Below are 21113 nucleotides of genomic sequence, written 5' to 3'. Positions count from 1 at the left end.
GCCAGTTTTATTACGAAGCCATGAATTACGAGTCGCGCCGTTATGTGAGTATTTTTTGTATAAATCAAGATATCGGATAAATACCTACTGCCAGAATGGTCACAAGGCTGATCGTTACCTTATTTTTTAGGTGAGTTCGGGCCGATTTGCCATGCTTCTGAGAAAATTTCAGAGAACTTTTAGGCATACTGCGATTATCACGTTTCTTTCATCAAACGATAGCAGAAAGCATCGTGATAATTGCTGAGCATATTTAATTGCCTAAAAAGCATAAAACTCCAAAAACTGGTCCGCCGGAGATTGAACTTAGTCTTCCAGCAGAAAGGTCGATGCCCTTAACACTAGGCTATCACAGCTACCGTTTTATTTGCATAAAGCTCGTAAAATCAATGATCCGTCATAAAGTACATACTAAACTAAAATTCTATTTCCGTTTATATAAATATTATATTGGATAGAACAGGTGTTACTTTGCATTATTTAATGATCATGAAGCTTTATCATGCAAATAATGTGCGTCCACTGCTGGTCACAGCTCTTCGGTAGGGAGTTCGAAATATTAAAGTCTTGTGCCGCTTGAATCCAGCGACTCTCCGCTAGTCCTTTGATGGCACCTATCCACCTAGTCAGGGGTCTATCAACGCTGCGTTTACCGGTGCGAGGTCACTATTTTACCACCTTGGGACCCGAACGTCCACATTAAACGCAGTTTAGTCTTATATATATAAGACTATAGACTATAATTGAGCCTAATGTTCTTTGTATTACTTTGTATACGAGTAGTTTGTGCTATTATACAGTTTACTAAATCTGAAGCACGATACGCTGCGGTGTAAGAGAGGTCAGTTTTATTCTCGAGCACGTTTATTCTGTACTGTGTAGCGAGTGCGGGCGCCGTAAATCACTGAATTGCGAGCCACGCCGTTATACGAGCACTTGTCCATGGGAAATCCATGAGTACTATTGTTGATAGCGCTCGAGATTTGCAGTTCGCTTTGCGTGCGTCGGTGTGAGTCTTTGATGATGTTTTGTTTTACGTTTCTGGTATATACCAGCTTTTAGGGTGATGTTAGCTGTGGCCATAAAACATTTTTACCTCGTGACGCCAACAGACGATCGCTGTCTGTGTGTACGTGTGTTTTGATATATAGTGTTCGTGTGTTGTTATACTTGTGTGTATTTGTGTATATAAATAAATAAATAATAAATAAATAAATATACTACGAGAATACACACATCGCCATCTAGCCCCAAAGTAAGCGTAGCTTGTGTTATGGGTACTAAGATAGCTGATGAATATTTTTTTATGAATATAATACACATAAATACTTATAATATACAGATAAACACCCAGACACTGTAAAACATTCATGTTCATCACACAAAACTTTCCATTTGTGGGGATCGAACCCACAAACTTGGACTCAGAAAGCAGGGTCGCTGCCCACTGCGCCACTAGGTCGTCAATATGTTATGTGTCTGTATTTTGTCATGTCATTACAAGTTAGTCCTTGACTGCAATCTCACCTGGTGGTAAATCGTGATGCGGTTAAGATGATAAGCGGGCTAACACATTTACAGCCTGTCTATAAAAAAATACCATGCTTTTCGTGAATAGAATCCGATCTCCCATTTATATGACAATAGCGCTCAAGTCAAGGAGGTCGTAAAAATATACTATGTCATGAAAGTCTTGGAATTATGACAATGTGTTTAAACTCAAGGTTAAGCTAATCTTAGTCTTCGGTAAGTAGGCTACATTACCGCTGAAGCTGAGAAACTATCATTAAATTCAAGATGCCGCCTCTAGGGCTCATTTTCTTTACGAGCTGTTAAACATGTTTTAAGTGCGTGAATTTGAATCTACATTGTAGTAAAGTACACTTTGGTTAAACTGCAAATTGATTGGTAAGATGCATGGTTAATCGAAGTGGGTATTTATTACATGAATTTCAAAATTATGCAGACACGAGGGCCTGAGGTATTGTAACAATGAAAGAGGTATCCAATGTGCAGCGAGTTAGCGAAGTGAGAATCGTAAGTGCAGATGGGCTAGCATGCGCACCACGAGAGAGTTATGCCTATCTATTATATCGTACATCTCTGCGGGAAAAATCCGAGTAATTGGTAGAGATTATTGTACCCCTACAGGTTTCAATTTCCGGAAACTATTTCTTCAATGGGGTTATAAACACTATATACTTTTTTTTTTTTATAATTTTTATTAGTGTTTTTACCTACACTTATCAATTTTATAAATTTAAAATGCATATTTAAAGCGCTCAGGCCGCGATTGCCCGAGAGTCGCAGGTTCAAATCCTGTTGGTTCCGAAATTTTAAATATGCATTTTAAATTACTAACTATATACTTTATCCACTTATGATCGATAGTTTTAACAACGGTCTTCCCTTATTTCTATCAACAATAAGATTTTTTTTTTATCAAATTTATATTTAAATGTTTCATAATTAAGTTATAAGTTTGATGTCAATTTTAATGTAATTAGTATGATTTATAAGCGGCTACTTATATGTGTATGTTATTTTTCTTTGTACTATTTTTGAGTGCTAAGCAAACTGCTAGGGCCTTAATAAATAAAATAAAAAATATTCAAATTATTTAAGTTAAAAATACTTTCACAACAATATAATTATTATGATTTTTTTTTAAATGACCTCAAAAATATTGAATTTTGATTGGTTGTAAATTAAAAAATATCGTTGATAACGATTTAATTTTAAAATAAATTTCCAAAAACGTGTTCGACTTTTGGACCGATAAGGGCGATCGGAATCGACCACAAGGCGCTTTCTACCGTGCCATAAAGCAATATTGTTGACGCTTTAAAAAGCTCCCGGATAACGCTGCATTAAAAAATTTGTTGCTTTGTAAAAAACAAAAACCAATCTATCACCCGGGAAGAATTAGTTTTATTATTATTATTTGACGGCCGACTGGCGCAGTGGGCAGCGACCCTGCTTTCTGAGTCCAAGGCCGTGGGTTCGATTCCCACAACTGGAAAATGTTTGTGTGATGAGCAATAAGTGTTTTTCAGTGTCTGGGTGTTTATATGTATTTTCTAAGTATTTATGTATATATAATTCATAAAAATATTCATCAGTCATCTTAGTACCCATAACACAAGCTACGCTTACTTTGGGGCTAGGTGGCGTTGTGTGTATTGTCGTAGTATATTTATTTATTTATTTATTTTATTATTATAGGACTAAGGTTGTAGAGCCACATTCGATAGTCTATTAATTACCCATTCTTTTCTCGCGGGTGTCCTACCATTTCTACTATTGTAACGGGCTAATCTGTTGGAGGTATGGCAGTTATATATAGCATATACCCCTAATCGGTTTTACGCGGCATCGTAACGCTTAGCGGTTCGTCTTTGTCGGTAGGGTAGTAACTAGCCACGGCCGAAGCCTTCCAGACTCAGACCCAGAGAGTATAAAGGAGAAAGGGCAGCAGCGTTCTGCGAGCTTATTCATTAATGAATTCACCATGGAGTCATGGAAATGCGTGCCACACAATACATTGTATGTAATTGGCGAGCAATATCAGTAATTTGATCTCAATTAATCCATACAACATTATATGTTAATATGCGTGGAATCTTCGAGAAGCGATCGCCGTGCCTCTAAAGGAACTCGATTTAAAAATACGATGATATTAAGTGGGCGTTCTGTTTTGATTCGCTTTCAATCGTGAATGATTATTTTTAGGTAGATTTTATGTGGTGGCCTTTTTTAGTTGTAGAAGATCTTTATATGACAGAGCTTGTCCGGAGAAGTACAAGAATAAGTCTACTATGCTTATTTCTTCCGTAAAGCAGCATTTTTGCAATGCTGTGGTCCGTTTTAAGTGGCGTGGTTGCTATTGTAATTACAGGGACATAAGACAAAACACCTTTGCCTAAGATTGATGGACACAGTGCGGCAAGTTGCTGGATAAAACTGATGACTTAACTGATGGTTTTGTAGAGAAAGCGGGCTCGATTCCCGGAAGGAGAGATTACCACCCTACCGATAAAGACGTGCCGCTAAGCGATTGTGGTACTGAAAGCTCTACCAATGCTAACGTAACAATGAAAAGTTTTTGTATAGTCAGTCAAAAAGTCGTTTTTCTGTTAAGACTTTTAAACCCAAGAGTGTATCGTACGTAGCGTAACGTGTATAAATCGTAGCGTTGGTCAGCTGGTAGCGAGCGTAGCGTAACGTATATAATCAGTTTTAGTCCGCTTAAACCTAGAAAAACAGAACTTATAAGTGCATGAGCAAGAATATTTTTCGCCTCACCGATATTCACGGATCATATACGGCCTCATTTTAAATTGAAAGTACTTTCATCACCTGATAAAATCGACACAAAACGGAAGGAGCACTGAGCATACGAATACCATAATTTCAATATATTTATAGCCCTTTTTCATGGCGATTACAATACAAAGTTATTCCCGTATTAGAAAGTATAAAGAGTCATAGGATGGGAGGTGGGAGCATGTTAAGACGGCTGCTCATCACATGGTCGTGATCCCACTCTCAGACAATGGCCGATTTTGTATTTGCCGCATAGATATAAGATTCTGGTGTGTGGTGCAAATTGTAAGAAGAATTTACCTTCAACGAAACTTATGTCGTTAGCGCAACGGTGAGCGCTATGAATTTAAGAACGAGGTCTCGGGTTCGATCCCATGCAGGGGCAATATGTGAATTTATAATTTCTGAATTTCTACCGACAAAGACGTGCCGCTAAGCGATTTAGAGTTCCGGTGCGATGTCGCGTATAAACCGATTAGGGTTATGACTACCATACTCTATAACAGGTTAGCACACTACCATCTTAGACTGCATCCTCACTTACCACCAGGTGAAATTGCAGTCAAGGGCTAACCTGTAGTGGAATAAAAAAATAAGGATATTTAAGTACTTTGCTTTAAGTCGTTAATTTGTCTTCAAATAATATCGAGTGAATTAGGCGAAATCAGATGACATTAGACGAGTCGCACGGACGGAGCCACTGGGCCCAAGCGGAACAAGGCCGTAATATTTAGAACTCCTTACAAAAGACCTATGTCGTATCTTTATATGATGATGATAATGAGGAGTTGGGCGTAAATAATACATCTGTCTGTGGAATCATAGCGGCTGAACCGATTTTTAGTTTAGTCTCTTTGCTTAAAAGAAGAACTACTTAGTCGAGAATGTTCATAGCTATGTTTGATGAAAATCTGTCCAAGATGGCCGCTGCCACAAAATGGCGCATTAGGTACATATTATTTCACACCTCCTCAGTATGGGTATCTAATGAAAGGGCTTGACTAGTAGAATAATGTCGGGGATTTTTTTTTTTATATTTCCATATTTTTTTTATTAAAAAATTTTTTGAACTAGAACTAGCAAATAGGGACATTTATTAACCTTATGTTATTATAGTGTGGTGCATTTGGAAACGTTTCCGTTATACAGCACAAAACCAATTTTATCCTCCTGTGGTAATTGATGATTTGGGGGGCTTTTTATATATTTTTAGTCATAAACTGCATTTATCGAATATCAAATGTATTTTTGTTTAAATTAAGTTTTAGTGTAGGTACATGAAACTGAATGGAGTTTTTTTTTTTACTGATAATACTAAACTACTCTTAGCGAACCACTACATTTATACTCAATAGCAGATTTTTTTTCATATTCTATTTTCCCTACAAGTACCTACCTACACATCATACGTATATTTGTTTATATACAAAATCGCGACAGTTTATCCTTTATCACCTCATGAAAGATTTCAATAAATTTGTTAAAACAAAATGAAGCTATAAGGTAACTCGATTCCCCGGTAGTCGCCATATCCTAACATTAATATTTACTTTGTCTCTTAAGTGATTTTCTTTGTACGTAATCCCAAACGTTCCCTCGTGTTAGCTTATGCTTTCTATTCAAGTAATGTTATCGGGACACATTGTACGTCTAAATCTCTGGCATAATAATTGTATCTTATTTCATCATTCATCTGTATATATCGAGTTACGTCATTAACAGTCATATGAATGTTTGTGATGATTTTCAACGTACTTAGCATACGTGTGTAACCATTAAATTTTTCAAAACGTACGCAACAGTCACTAAGTTTTTATCGAAATTTAATACCATGTTTAAATTTTGTACTCTAAAATAATTACTGTAACATTATCCGATGTTTTTTTTATTTTGTATAGATTTAACCACCTGGCTGCTACCCTGTGGCTAGTTACCACCCTACCGAAACCGACGTGCCGCTCAGCAATTTATATTTTTTAATTTTTGTACTATTCCGCTACGATGTCACACTGTCACTAATGAGGGGCATAATATAACTGCCAACTGAGATTGCAGTGCAAAACCTGGCTTGTAGTGGAATAAAAAAAATATATATATAGCAAGTACGCATTCACAAAAATTAACGGAAGATTAATTTCGTAACACACTTAAATTGGTACCAATCTTATAAAGATTCAAATAAAAAGGAACTCACCTCCAGCTGTAGCTTTGAGGCTGCCAACAATAGTTCCGCTCCTCACGTCTTCACGCACGCGAAAATTATATCTCGGTTTATCGAACAATGCGGATCCAACGCCAGCAGGTATCACGTTCACATGTACCATGGCTCCTTGTGGTGCAGCCAGACCGCCACCATCAGTCGCGGATACCTCCAAGTCAAATCTTCCATTAGCTTGTATCAGCGAAGGTTTAGTTACGAAAAACTCTCCAGTACTTCTGTCTATACGGAAAACATCATTGTCGTTCCCGTTAACAATTCTGTAAGTTACTGTTCCAAATCTTCCTGAATCTGCGTCTGTGGCGGATACAGCTACTATTGGCTCGTTGCTAGATATTCTTCCCTCCTTCAGAGAGACGTTGTAATCTCTCACAGTGAAGACCGGGACGTTGTCGTTTATATCGAGAAGCTGGATCTTCACCATTGCGGTCGTGGACAGGCCCCCTGCGAATAAATAAATAATTGGTCCCTTGATTGTCTGTGTATTGTTGTAATACTATGTTTAATTGACAGGCGGTTGATTTATGCGGATGTCAACGCGTTTTCGTTACATGTTTGCGATAATAAAATGATGTTCGCCTTAAAGCCTCAAACACTTGGCAGACTTCGTTTCCAACTTATGTTGCAGTCAATGTTATTAATACTTCAGCAGAAGGGGAGCCAACTTGACCTTTGACCAACCGGACTGATTTCAAAATCAACGTTTCTCCGCTCACTCAAAAATTCTACCAGCGTGGATAGTTGGAATCTGTTTGTAAATAAAGTAGTTTCTACGCCTATGAATTGGTTTCAAATACCGAAAGATTAGAACTTGCTGTCATTTAAAGATTCGAAAAAAAAAAAATGAAATTGTAAATCTGTTTTAAGAAATACATCGTACGATCTCTGGTGAAAAGTATAAAAACAATAATAGCTTCGTATTTCTTTTCAGACAAATTATTCATTTATTTAACCACGTGAAAGCAAAAGTTGGAATCGAAAATTGGTAAAGTGTGTAGAGAGGTGCAGTCTGAGGATTTTTTAATTGTGGTGCAAATAACTTAAAGCGCAACACGGCAATACATCGTATTCGTACAAGACAGCGGAATGCTATTTCGCCGATTAAATTTTATTGATTAAGAGGCTAGGATATGACTTTTAGACTCAAGTTAAGGACTGGTTATGAATAAACTACACGCAGATACTAGACACAACAATATAAAACCTCAAAAGCTTAACTGTATAAGTGGGCAATGAATTCCGGAAGGTCATGGGTTCAAAGCTGTTGTATTCCTAGCATAGACTTTATCTAAAAGCGCTAAGTTTTGAGATAAGATACCATATACCGTTACCAGGCCCCTACGCAATTATATAACATTATAATAGATTTTGCCGCCGAATTATAGCGTATATTTTTGTATTGCTAATGCGTGGCTTATGTTGACTAAACTAATGACTCATCATAAAGTCAAAAATTTTAATCGATAACCCCGATTGATATTTATTATAATTTATGTGCCACTGGTTGATATTTGACTTTGTGTGGATCATACAACGTGGGCAGATGACAATCGCTCTCTAAAAACTGGTAGTCCGTCAGTTGCTCAACTGACTAAAACTGCTGTCTAAGAATGTGTTACTCTCCACTGAAATTACTTTTGCAAATGTAATGCTACATTTTAAAGAAATTGAAGTAACTACAACTTTGGCTAACTCCTTCGACATAGCAAAAAATATTTAAGAACATAAAATTTAAGTATGATTAATAACTAACATACCTAAAAAATATAATACGAGTAAGTGACTAGAAAACACAAGACATTAATTGAATAAGATCTCTGGGAGAAGAAAGCTCTACAATAACATATTTTATGGATCAAAATAATTTAGACTGTATTACCACAAAGCTAAAATATATATTTCGTTGAAACGAATTTTTAAGCCCTTTGAATCGAAAGATTACCGAAAGGAAACTACTTAAGATGCGTTAATTTAAGAAGACGCATTTAACACAAGCTTCCAAATATTTCCCAACCGAGCGCATGCATACATCTCCATTTTGACGCCCAAAGAGGTTAATAAATCTCTTCTTTAAACAAACTCGTCAGTTTCACTATCCGATGCCGAAATTACTACCGAAATTCTCTCCCTAAAATTCGCAAAGTTGCCGGCAAAGAATAAAAACTTAAAATAAGGTTGGGACTACATAGCAGTCCAGCTGGAGTATGATCCAGCAACCAGATTCACTTTTCTGACAAGTTTCTACCCTTGTCTTTCTTCAAATCACACCAATGGACAGTGACAGTTGTATACTCATCGCAAATGTATGAAAATGACATCAATCATAGAAACGGTCAGATGATTTACGAAATGGGGGGAATTGCATTTCTATTAATATTATGTTCTTTTAAGTGATAACCTTTTTCACACTGTGTATAGCTGCCGGTATTTGTTAACCAGAGAGGCGTTGGACCGTGACCAGAAGGTGGGTTGAGCGCAGAAGTCCAGTGAAACTCCTGCGTCGGTCAAAAATCTTAAAGAAATCGAGGAGCCCATATAGATTGAGCGTGGATTATTTAGCTGTAGTTCATGTTATCTAGACATACAAAACAAGCATGCATGGAACCGGACCGGAATGAAACCTGACTCCATGTAGTCACAGCCTAAAGTAATAGTTTGGTCTTCTCGCTCCATAAATCAGGAGTGGGACAAGAGGCCGACACTTTTGGAATTTATTCCATTGCCATTTATTCTGTGGTTATTTCGCCGGTGCTTTATTTCAAGCTGTATAATATGTATATGCATAGCTATATCCACTGTCACTGGCAAACTTATTGCTTCCAATTGATAATGAATGGGAGGACACAAAAAATATACGGAGGGGCATTCATTGTTTCCCCTTTTAATGCAATGAGTAATACGATACAGTTGACATCGGGTGTGTAGCTTTTGAAGATTTACTCTGAAGTTTTTTTCAATCAATAACACTGTGAGTCCGATCTACGTGATATAAGCGAGTATTGAGCTATAGTTGGTTAAACACATAGAGTTTATGTGCCTGAATCAGATAAATAAAAATTGGAGAGTCTCTTTATATAACCAGAAAATTAATTTTTTTCCAAAATATACCTCTCCTAACTTCTTTCAATATAATAACTGAAGATAGTGCTATCTTCAGTAATTATTCTTTAAATTAATTCTTTAACAAAATAATCTTACATGCTGCCTGAAGTAGAACGTTCTGTGGCCAAAAAGCCAACAAAAGCCGTTACTACACCCATAGAATATTGATAGCTTATGCACATAATTCTTGAACTCAGCAATGAAACTAATAATCACCTCTATCAGTAGCAATAACAGGAAACTCAAAATCGCTAGTAGTCTCATGATCCAACGGTGCGGAGACGCATAGTTCCCCAGAGTCTGGCTTCACGGAGAACTGAGGTCGTGCCAGGCCATCACCAAGGGTGTAGTTGACCATCGCGTTCACACCGCAGTCCGGGTCTATTGCTGACATCTGGAAAGAAAGAGAAAAGATATTTAGATATAGAGAATTTATCCCACATTATATTCTAGACAAAATGCTCCATCACTAGAAATTGAGTAATTTGGCGTGGCAATGGAATATCAATGTCTCTTTATATAATTATATTTTATCAATGAGCTAGGTTATTTTATCATTTATACATAGAAAAAGGCGTATAATTTCTTGATATTACAAACAAAGAGCTTGAAAGAAAGCAACAGAGTAAAGTGGTGAATAAAAGGCCACCAATAAAACAATGAAAATAACCACCATATTGAGTTCTGTAAACCAGATAGTTTCATGAGCTAAGCAAAGACAACATTGCTGCATACCTACACTGCAAAGACAAATTTATGCTTTTTAACAGTGGTTTAAAAGAAAAGAATGATGTTGCATCAAAAAATGTATGGCAATATCCTTAAAAAGTAAAATAGAAAATAATAGGTTTTATTCCATAAATAATATTAAGGTAGCGTTTGCAGATTAATGAAAATGGGAATGCTGTCCATAATTCTCTAACAAATTGGAAATAATAACCATTGTAACAGTAATTTGTTGCACGGTCCGATAAATGAAATATGATAATAATACCATCATAATATGAAACTCTGTTGTACAACTTGCAACATTCTTAAATATAATTGACGCTGTTCACATCCTTACATCCATTAGCATAGGTGCTATTTTTATATGTGGATTCGCGATAAGTGGATACGTGAGCCTATCACTTTCGGATTTCCTTTGCAAGTACACAAATAATTGTCTAAGCCCCGTCCTCTAGATAAGAATCGTAATTAATAAAGGTTTATTTAATTCTGCAAAATTGGCTTCCTGTGTGGTCTGCGCTTAAAGCTCAAGAAGACATTTAAAGAATGTTTTATCCTCTGATAAATTGATAGGTTTAAATGGTCGGACTGTTATGCCTATTAGTTGTTATTGGACGCATTTAGCTCTGCTGATAACTGTTTTACTCTGTAAAAGACGGTAGCGGTGTTCTTTGTGATTTTTGGTCTCTGATTCGGACAATGTAGTTTTAATCTAAGGATTCATTAGCGGATAAATCTTTCTAACTTTGTTAAAACAAACTAAGAGAAACTTTTTGTTTGTTCAAGTTATATTTGTATTATATTTCAATGACTATATTTTACACAATTAAGTTTCGGATGTTAACCCTTCTTATGGCCTTTACTTTGCTGATTAGGTTGTATGGCGAATCTATTATTTCATTAAAAATAAAAAGTTTTTACAAAAAAAGGTATTCGAAATATGGAAGGTATAAAATAATTTGTTGTTGCTACATATTTTATGTCGTCCATAGGAATCTATCAGGTTCCGAACAATGCGGAACAGTTCGCTAGAACCCATACGAATAAAATTAACTTTATCTCAAGAACCTTTGCGTCATTGAACATTTTTAGAGTCTATATGTTTATTTAAAATAATAACAATATTCCCCGTGTAGTTTGTAATGAGAAAATAATTGTATTTTCAATGCAAAATCTTGATATGTATTTCTAAATGCATTTCGATTGAATCAGAAATAAAGCAATTTGACAGTAAAGGTGTTAAGTGGCTGCAAAAAGGAAGACCACGCAACATTGTCGATAATTAGCCTGAAATCATCTTTTTCTCTTTATCGGGCTATACCATACCACTGGCGACAATGTAATTTGTATCTGTCACATAAGATACAATGAAATTTCACCTCTGCGATTGAGTAATTGGGCATATAATTGCTTGCTCGGATTTAACAGAGGCGTGTAACTAGTGTCCAGGTATGCAAGTGACAACGCCTTCTGATTAATTGCGTCCGAGTGTAAGGTAAAGATAAATGGCTGGGCTTGCAAAAGTGGTCATCTCTTTACTCAACAATAAACTCTATTGCAATGTTATACCTTTTATTATTCCTTGTGGTATAAGGGAAAGATTAATATTAGTCATTTTACACGTTTCCCTCTTGTCTTCATTGGTATGAATTATTTAAATGATATTTTTTATTATTTTACAAGCGCAATTAGAATTATCGTTTCCTAGTGTGTTTCTTTGATGTAATGTCATCTCCAATTACGTAGTGATCAATTGCTTCTTGGCCTTATAAATTATTGTTCACACCATTTTGATTGACTTAAGGTATAATATTGTGTTATACACTTATGTTTGAATACATAAATGGTGATATGAGTGAGATCGTGGTCACGACGGACGATCCATGCAACTGGGTCGAAATATCGACAAATTCAAAATATTATCGTGGTATGTACCCGTTTATCTATGCTTAAGAAATGTTGATTAACCACGAAAATCTTAGTTTAAAATCTTTAATTTTTTCATTGTTTAAGCAACGAAATGTCTATGAAAGTAACTATTGATTTGTCACTCTAATAAAAATACTTTGGGACCGTGGGGTCCGGAGGCAAGAGCCCTTTTCAAAGAATTATCGAAAAGGGTTATCGAGTCTACCAGTGATCCTAGAGCGGGCAGTTACCTTGGCCAACGAATTAGTTTGGCCATCCAAAGGGGCAATGCAGCCAGCATCTTAGGATCTGTGCCTCGCTGCGGTGGTTTCGAGGACGTTTTAGATTTTATTTAGTTTTAAATAGTTTGTTTTAGGTTATATTTATATTTTAAAGAAACAATATTACTATAATAATGAAAATACTTGTTTATTAAAATTCTGTAAGTTTAAAAATAACAAGATTTTGTGTTATGATTAAAAGTCAAAAAATATATGTACCTAATTAAATGTCTTTCTCAGCAGGATTAAAATAAACAGATATCTCACATATAATTGAGTTACTAAAAGCACCGAAAGCTTCTCATGATGCGTCAGGAGACACTATCGGATTTCATTATGCAGTATTTATTTCTTCAGCAATTCCCTTTTGACCTTTTCAATCCTTTCTGTTTCAGCAAATCTGTTAAATACATTTTAAAAATATTCCCCATTTATAGCGTTACCTCAAATGGACCGCGATGCACTTACAATATTTTAAAGTTTTACCACCACTTCAAAGAAGAGTATCTTCCGATGAAGTGGTGCTTTAGCGAAATCTCGTTGACAAATAAAAAATCCACTCTTACGCAAGCCGCCTCGGAGTATTAAAAGAATTTCCCATTTGCTTTGTTTTTAGCGTCGATTTTAATCTTCGAAGTGTTATAAGCGAAAAAAAAAATATTAGCGGCCGCATTAAAGTTCCTAATTGAGACGTGTGAGACACAAAGTAACACTCTTATAAAAACGTTTTAAACACAGCGTGCTAACGCGAGTGTGCAATAAATCTCATTGTGGCCACTCTTATCTCTTATACTGAGGTAGCCGATAATAGCCACTGTCAACTTGGCTGGAAATTTAAATATAAACAACTTAAGTACTTCACTATCTGTTTTAAAAGCGGCCCCGCTCCACTATCTGGCAGCCCGTCATATTTTGAAAAGCTTACGGTCGGTGTTTTGTATCGACTATCGACTTGTACTATCCCGCATTATATTATTGTTGTGAAAATTATTTGCAAACATCGTTTAGCTATTTTTGTGCGTCTAGGACGGGCTTTTTAATGTTGTGGTTAAGTTTATTTCGACTAGTAGCTACGGTTCATTAAACATACGCGTAAACATGGTTTTGGTGTATTAAAAACTTGACTTAAACCTTTTGGGTTAAGAAAATAATTATTTAGTTATTTATTTAAAAGTTTAAAAAAAATACTTATAGCTAGCATCAGAAAACCACCTAGTTTTGTAATATATGCTAACAGAGAATTAAGTCTAGGTACGTTAACTACAGAACATTATTACCAGTTTACCATGTTGTGTATAAAATTGATCATAAGTGACTTAAAAAGAAGGATTTCAGTTTTTTCTTAATATTACGAGGATTAATATCGTCTCGTACATCAGTGGGTAATTCATTAATTATCAAGCCGATTTATCTCAAGGAGTTGTGAAGTTCAAGTGGCAATAGGTGGGCACAAAGCTGCCGGAGTACCGTTCGTCGTTGGGGCCCCAAAGTTCTGAAGTGGTTCCAACTACCTACGGAAAAAACACCGTTTGTAGCACCCTCCACAAGGTGGACAGACGACATCAAGCGAGTCGCTGGAAGCCGCTGGATACAAGAGGCAAAACGTTGGAGTGGAGGCATCTATGTGTCTCTTCGTGTTTAAATAACTTTCATTGTTTTAATCCATACTCAAATAATTGTATTTAAAATTTGAATGTATACCTCTTTGTTTGTTATTGAACAAACGGGTGGCTGAGGCGTTGGAGTGAACTTGTTGAAATTTGGCACAGAGACATGTATTACTTTTTATCCCAAAAAGGACCCGGGAACCATTACTGATTGAGATTAAAAACAACTAGTTTGTTTTTAATCTTAATGTAAGACTCTCACACAGTCTGATCCTCTATCTTAAGAGCAGAAGTGGGATAGAAAATAGTTCAAGAGACTGCAATACTTTAATTAGTAGGCTCTTATTCAACTTACGAACAACTTGTATGAATGAACACCTCTATAAATATGCATTACAGTGAGATTTGTATTTTTTATGAGATAATTTAATATTTCTTGACTATTTTATAAGTCGAGTAATACAAAGCATGCGCGACTAAAAATCAGTAAGTTCTGGGTTTAATTCCCGGATCAAGCTGAAAATTATTGGATTTAAAAAAGTAGGAAATAAGTACACCTACTAGCTTGGAAAGGAAGTTAATACAATGCGTGGGTAGTTATTAGGATACAACCCCTATAAAGTAGGACTATTAGATACACCTACTTGAATATTATAAAATCAAATTTTTTTTATATACTAAATACAATTGTATCATTACGTGTATGTGTTTGCTAATGACTACTATTTGTACTATTTATTATTTTTGTTTTACTTTTTGTTATAATATTATCTAGTGCAAGGAAGCGGTGATAGCTCGACTTCACTTTCGGGGGGCCGAGTTAGAATTCCAGCACGCACCTCGAATATTTTAAAGTTATGTGAGTTTTAAGCAATCAAAATATCACTTGCTTCAACAGTGAAGGAAAACATCGTGAGGAAACCTGCATGCCTGTGAGTTCTACATAATGTTATCAATGGTGTGTGGAGTCCACCAAACCGCACTGGGTCAGCGTGGTGGACTAAGGCCCATTGTGGGAGGAGACCCGTGCTCTGTAGTGGGTTGATGTGGTGATGATGATGATGATAATATTATCTAGAAACGTGTTGTTCTTGCCATCTTAACGCCTAAGCCCATTTGCACGTAGTGTTTTAGTTTGCAACATATATAATAATTAAATATAAAACAAAAATTAAAGAAACATTCCAGCAAAAATAGACTGCATTCATCACAATCGCGGTACATATACCTACAGAACACCGCAAAAGTGATTGCGTATGAATAATTTATAGAAAACAATTGCTATACACTTGCTTTTGTCCGAGTAGAGGTCCTACGCGTCAAATTGTAGTTGTTTAAATTCAAGGGGCGAACCGACCTCTCTCATCTAAATAAGGGCCCTGACAGACACCAATATTTTATGCTTGCTAGAGCAGATAACTTTGAACGTTGGAATGGCAACCCCGAGCCGATAAACGCAGCGTTGGTCGACCCTCAACCAGATGGACAGACGACATCAAACGAGTCGACGGGAGCCGCTGGATACAAGCGGCCTAGAATCGTGGCGTTCGGAACGCTCTACAAAATACCTATGTTTAGTAGTGAACGTAAATCGGTTGATTTGATGAAAATGATGATGATGAGAGCAGATGATAAAGATCAAGGAATAGCTGAATAAGTACGGGATGGCGGACATCACCATGTCTCAACACTTCAACACATTTTCACCTGACTCCGTCTAATGGGCTTGATCGAAGTGAATGAAATTGTGTGTGGATGTTACAATGGGTTCAAACGATTCTACAAACGATGTCTGGTGGGAGGCTTCGGCAGTGGCTAGGAGCTCACCGAGAAAGTCGTGTCGCTAAGCGATTTAGCGTTCAGGTACGATGTCGCGTTGCAACCGATCAGTGGTATGGGTCTAATATAACTGCCATACTCCCTAGCAGGTTAGCCCGCCACCATCTTAGACTCCATCATCAGGTAGGATTTCAGACACTTGTAGTGGAAAAAAGTCTGACGCGGTAGGTGGCGCTGCTTGACTACACAAGACTATGTATGCCTAGTCCGCTAGTTGTGTATAAAGATTTAGATACTGGATAGAAGCAGGCGTTACTAGAAGGAATTCGTATTTTAAATTGAATTGATATATTATGAAATTTAATCTTAATTTGCTAAACTTCAAGTAGTTGGGGAGAAAATTAAATTGATTGTATCAATGCCGTACACATTTCTGTCAAGTACCTCGTAAAGATTGTTAGCTGGTTTCTTATTGATAAATGTCTTTCTCTAGTAGAGAGCCTTATCCCAGTCTACAGCTGCCTTGTTTACTCGCAGCAAAAACGTATAAATAAATGATTTGTAACAAAAATAATAAAGATTCCTTACCCAGTTCGGCCGAGCTAAAGGACATTGTAATTCAGCCTGATTGGCACACAATAATGGAATCAAACATAAGCCATTTAAAAATTGTCCGCGTTAAAAGGAAAAAGGTAGGATTAACGCTCACGATACTCACTACTGGGTAAGAAAGACCCATTCGGTAGATTTGTTGACGGTAAAATTTGAGTTACGTTATTTCTCCTTGCGAATTTACTCGATAAGATATCATCTTTATTAAAAAAGGTTTTTATGATGTGTTATACAAATTTATTAAAATTAAGGCAATCGAGATTTTTGTCACGCCCAAAATCTACTACATGATTTTTGGTCTACCATGTCCATGAAAAACTTTGTATTTCAGATGTGTAGCCCATATGGGTGGATTGGTTTTCCGTATTAATATCTGGGCAGGATAAACAAAGTATACGGATATTCTAGTTTTGAGGGTTTATTAAACCCGCTTTGGAAAGCGCAGTGCTAGTAGAGCCTCCTAGAGGTGGATCATAGAAATTTAATGAAGATCATAGAAGATTATAGAAGATCATAGAAGTTTAAAAAGGCAATGTTAAATGCGATTTCTATGAGTAGTGAACAGGTACTCGTTGGATTCCAGCGGCGCAAAACCGTAGCGAGTGAATCTCCCTACAAAAGACCTATGTCCAGCTGTGGACATAGGACATGCTATGTTTGGAATAATGATGATGAAGCAAGAAGGAAAGCCAACCAACTTCTTGCGACGTTTATTAAGAATTGTAGAGTTCATTCAGTTCTATATACCTATTTTCATTTACGTTTAAATTACTGGTATACGCTTATGTTTGACGTTTATCAATAATACCTCAAGGAAAATCAAATTTGTAAGTATAGTATTGGTGGGTCGAAAATACCCCATACCAATAATTTCAGTAACCAAAGAAGGTCGAGTGTCTCAGTGTTAAGGCACAAATAAACTGGACTAAGGACAATACCAGCGCCCGGTTCAGAGGGATTTGTAGACCCATTAGTTGTGCAGGATGAAAATAAACTTATGGGATTTTGGAGTCTATGCTTTGCCTTATAAAGTTGGTTGTTGTGTGGAATAAATAATTAGTAGTGTAATTAAATATGCGAGAGAGAATACCGTAGGAAGGTTTGGTACTTTCACTGATTTTAAGGAAAGTGCAAATCTTTACGTTTCAAACTGTGAAATATATAATACGGAGTTTAATAGATTAGTGTCAAAAGAATCTCCATAAATCTCCAGAAGATTTTCAAACATCTCCACCAAAATCCAACTCACTCTTTAAGGAAATTTTAATCCCCATAACTCACTGCGAATCCCATAGTGACTAATGTTCAGCATGTAAAAAGAAAATTTATGAAATTAATAATACTGCAGTTTTTTTAAAGTTATAATTGTCTGACCAAGCAAATTATCCACAATATTGCAATTGGAAAAACATTGCTTATAAACAGAGCATAGCTTCGGAAAGAGCACGTCCTACGTAGCAACATCCTGTGTTCATCGACCTTAGACGTAGGTGATAAGCCCCATGTGTCTGTAACTACACCGGAAATCACTCCTTTCTGACCGGAACACTGAAATGCTGGTTGGCAGCTGAAATAAGCATGGCGGTAGTAGGTACTTCCCCGGAAGAGCTCTGACACAATAAGATCTACTACTTTAGTAGATTTGTAGTAGATACCCATTTAAACAATACTGGAAAGCAAATGAGAAATTACATCTCATTCTCATCCTAAACAGGCTTAAATCGAATGATACGGTATTCAACGCATGCGCAAACTGCCAAGCACAGCTAAGCCATTAAAGGCGAATTAAATACATTAACATTAGAAAATAGTTGTAATTAAGAAATAAAATACCACACGAGTTTTCCATACTACTGTTTTTATATGGGATCATTAAAATAAACCTATATAAATAAGTAAGTAAATTATTGACATAATTAAATGCTTTAACGGTTAATTTAGTTCTTCTGGATGTAAAAGATACTTATTTTAAAAAGGTAATAATGAGATATCCTGTCGATTCAGAAACGGAAAAAATTACGATTTAAAGTTGGATGGAGTCATAGATGTTCATTATCGTTTAATTTTATAAAAAAAAACTGGTCGAAAGCGAGTTAAGCGTTGCGTTGTTATGCGTTGGTTCCGTATAATAGTTATGATTGTTTATCTGAACTTGCAATATGTGATGTATATTGTTATGCATTTAATGCGCGGTAAAGACATTTAGGCATATATTTTTTCTACCATTTATTAATTTTCATTTTTTTTTTAATTCTTAACACCGCTTGCGGGGCTTTTGAATGCCCAAGCAACCGGCGGTCAGTGCTGAGCGAGGAACCTCCTTACAATACGTGCCGTTTCAAGGACAACTGCCTTCTGTATCTGACCCTTGATCCAACCAAGCGAAAGCTTCTTAAGATGTCGGTCGAAGCTTTTCGTGAGAAGACCATTGACTGGAACGACGATCAGAACAATAACGTACAATAACGTTGAGACTCAACATTGAGTCTCAACTCATTTTTTAATATACTACGACAATACACACATCGCCACCTAGCCCCAAAGTAAGCGTAGCTTGTGTTATGGGTACTAAGATAGCTGTTGAATATTTTTATGAATATAATACATAAATACTTATAATATACATATAAACACCCAGACACTGAAAAACATTCATGTTCATCACACAAACATTTTCCAGTTGTGGGAATCGAACCCACGACCTTGGACTCAGAGAGCAGGGTCGCTGCAAACTGCGCCAATCGGCCGTCATGGCGGTAACCTCGTGAGCAAGGTCCAAGTATTTAGATACTTTTTCCTTTTCAGCTTTCACTAGATCACTACTTATATTCGCTTCAACCACTACACTCACACAAATATAGATTGTGTCCTGGAGATAAACCTACAAACAATTTATAATTGCAGAAAAGCATTAGGGATTCTCGGGACTTTAATCTTTGGCAATGTACCCTCTACGCACGTTTCGCTCCGAAACCGGAGCGAAACGTGCGTAACAGGATATGTTGACTTTGCAATGAATAATTGATCTGTTTGGTGTGGAGTATAAGGATTGAAGAAATTATAAAATACACCTTACAGATTCTCCTGCTTTTCGCGGAGTATAGCAAATTCAGCTTAATTTTCATAATATATCATGGATTTCCGCAAAGTAACGCCTGTTTCTATCCAATAAGCATGAACTTTCGCTTTAATATGAGGAACGACGCAATAGAAATCTAGTGAACATTTAGTTTTTTCTTTCACCAGCAGAACCCTAAAAACAGCGTATTGTAAGCAGATTATGAATAGTGGTACAGGTTCTGCCCTTTTCTACCTGTACTCTTAGTTAGAGCACCAACAGGTCGCGGTATGCGCGGAAAAAAGTTACATATCACTTGAAATTGAGGAACTAGCATTAAAATTTTATAATGTGTTTTTATACGGTACGATATGTCGTATTGGTGCATTTGAGGTACGATATGTCGTACGGTTTGTTTGTGCTTTTTATTAAGTAAGTAAGGAATTTAATGGAGGTTTGTAAGGGATCTTGAACAAGTATTGAACATGATGCTCAAAAGGACCTTTAAGTAGTACCTATATTTATTTGCTAATAGCACTGACATTATAAGGCTAATATATACTTATAATAAAATTGTAACTGGAAGATTTTTGCACATTTATTATATGTATTTTGAAAATTTTGATCAGGGGATGCTTTATAATCGATACTGAGTCCAAAACAGATTTTTATTTAATTTTTGTCTGTCTGTCTGTCCGGGCATCACGTGAAAAGTACTGAACGGATTTTTATACATTTTGGTATAGTGGTAGCTGATATTCCGGGTCAACATATAAGCTACTTTTTGTCCCAATAAACAAAAAGTTTCTTCCGGGAAATGGGATGAAAGTTTTTATCAATTTTACTTCATAGCTCCGTTAAATTTGAACCGATTATAATTTTTTTTTTTGAAAGTGTATACTAACAAGCATTTATTGTCTTATTTTAATAAAGATCTGATAAATATTGTCGGAGATAAAGGACATAACTCTTTATAGATACTAGCAAGTCGCAAGGCATATGGGGTGCCCCTGTAAAATATTAAATCAAAAGAAGAATATTAATTTTTCCATGGCAACTCATTCAAAACACTTACTTATGGCAACCCTAGTGCAGACAAAAGACCGACACGCGCATAGTACCTACGCTACGCGACGCGTACCAATAAAGTGACAGGAGTCAATTGATTCTACAATTGATATGGTACAACGATTGAATGCATGCCTACCATCCTATTGAAGTTTGTGAGTATGAATGGATGGTTTCAGTGTATAATTTACTACGGTTTTCTGTAAATTTGGCTGAAATATAACTATGTTTTCTAAAGATGTCATACCGACTTTTACTGAAACTTAGAAGTTGCGAAGGGTATAGAAATGCAAAGGCCGCCCGGCCGCGCATAACATAGTTGGAAATAAAACTGGACTGGTAGGCAGCGCTGCAATTTGTTTCTAGGTTTTTAAAGATATTAAAACCTCTTATAACCTATTCGGTGCAGACGAAGTTGCACGGGT

General features: G+C 36.3%; 1 protein-coding gene across 1 annotated transcript in view; it reads right to left on the bottom strand.

Annotated features, from left to right (window-relative positions):
* Positions 1-10040, bottom strand: part of LOC120627379 (protein dachsous) — a 44481-nt gene extending 34441 nt beyond the window's left edge. Inside the window, exons 1-2 of the mRNA XM_039895373.1 lie at positions 9863-10040; positions 6521-6988 (exon numbers count right to left, since the gene is read on the bottom strand). Coding sequence (XP_039751307.1) covers positions 6521-6988; positions 9863-10040 — 646 coding nt within the window. The remainder of the gene's footprint in view (positions 1-6520; positions 6989-9862) is intronic.
* Positions 10041-21113: the final 11073 nt, after the last annotated feature.

Source organism: Pararge aegeria, chromosome 11 (assembly GCF_905163445.1).
Source record: "Pararge aegeria chromosome 11, ilParAegt1.1, whole genome shotgun sequence".
Classification (NCBI taxonomy): domain Eukaryota; kingdom Metazoa; phylum Arthropoda; class Insecta; order Lepidoptera; family Nymphalidae; genus Pararge; species Pararge aegeria.
This window is presented reverse-complemented; position numbering and strand designations above follow the sequence as displayed.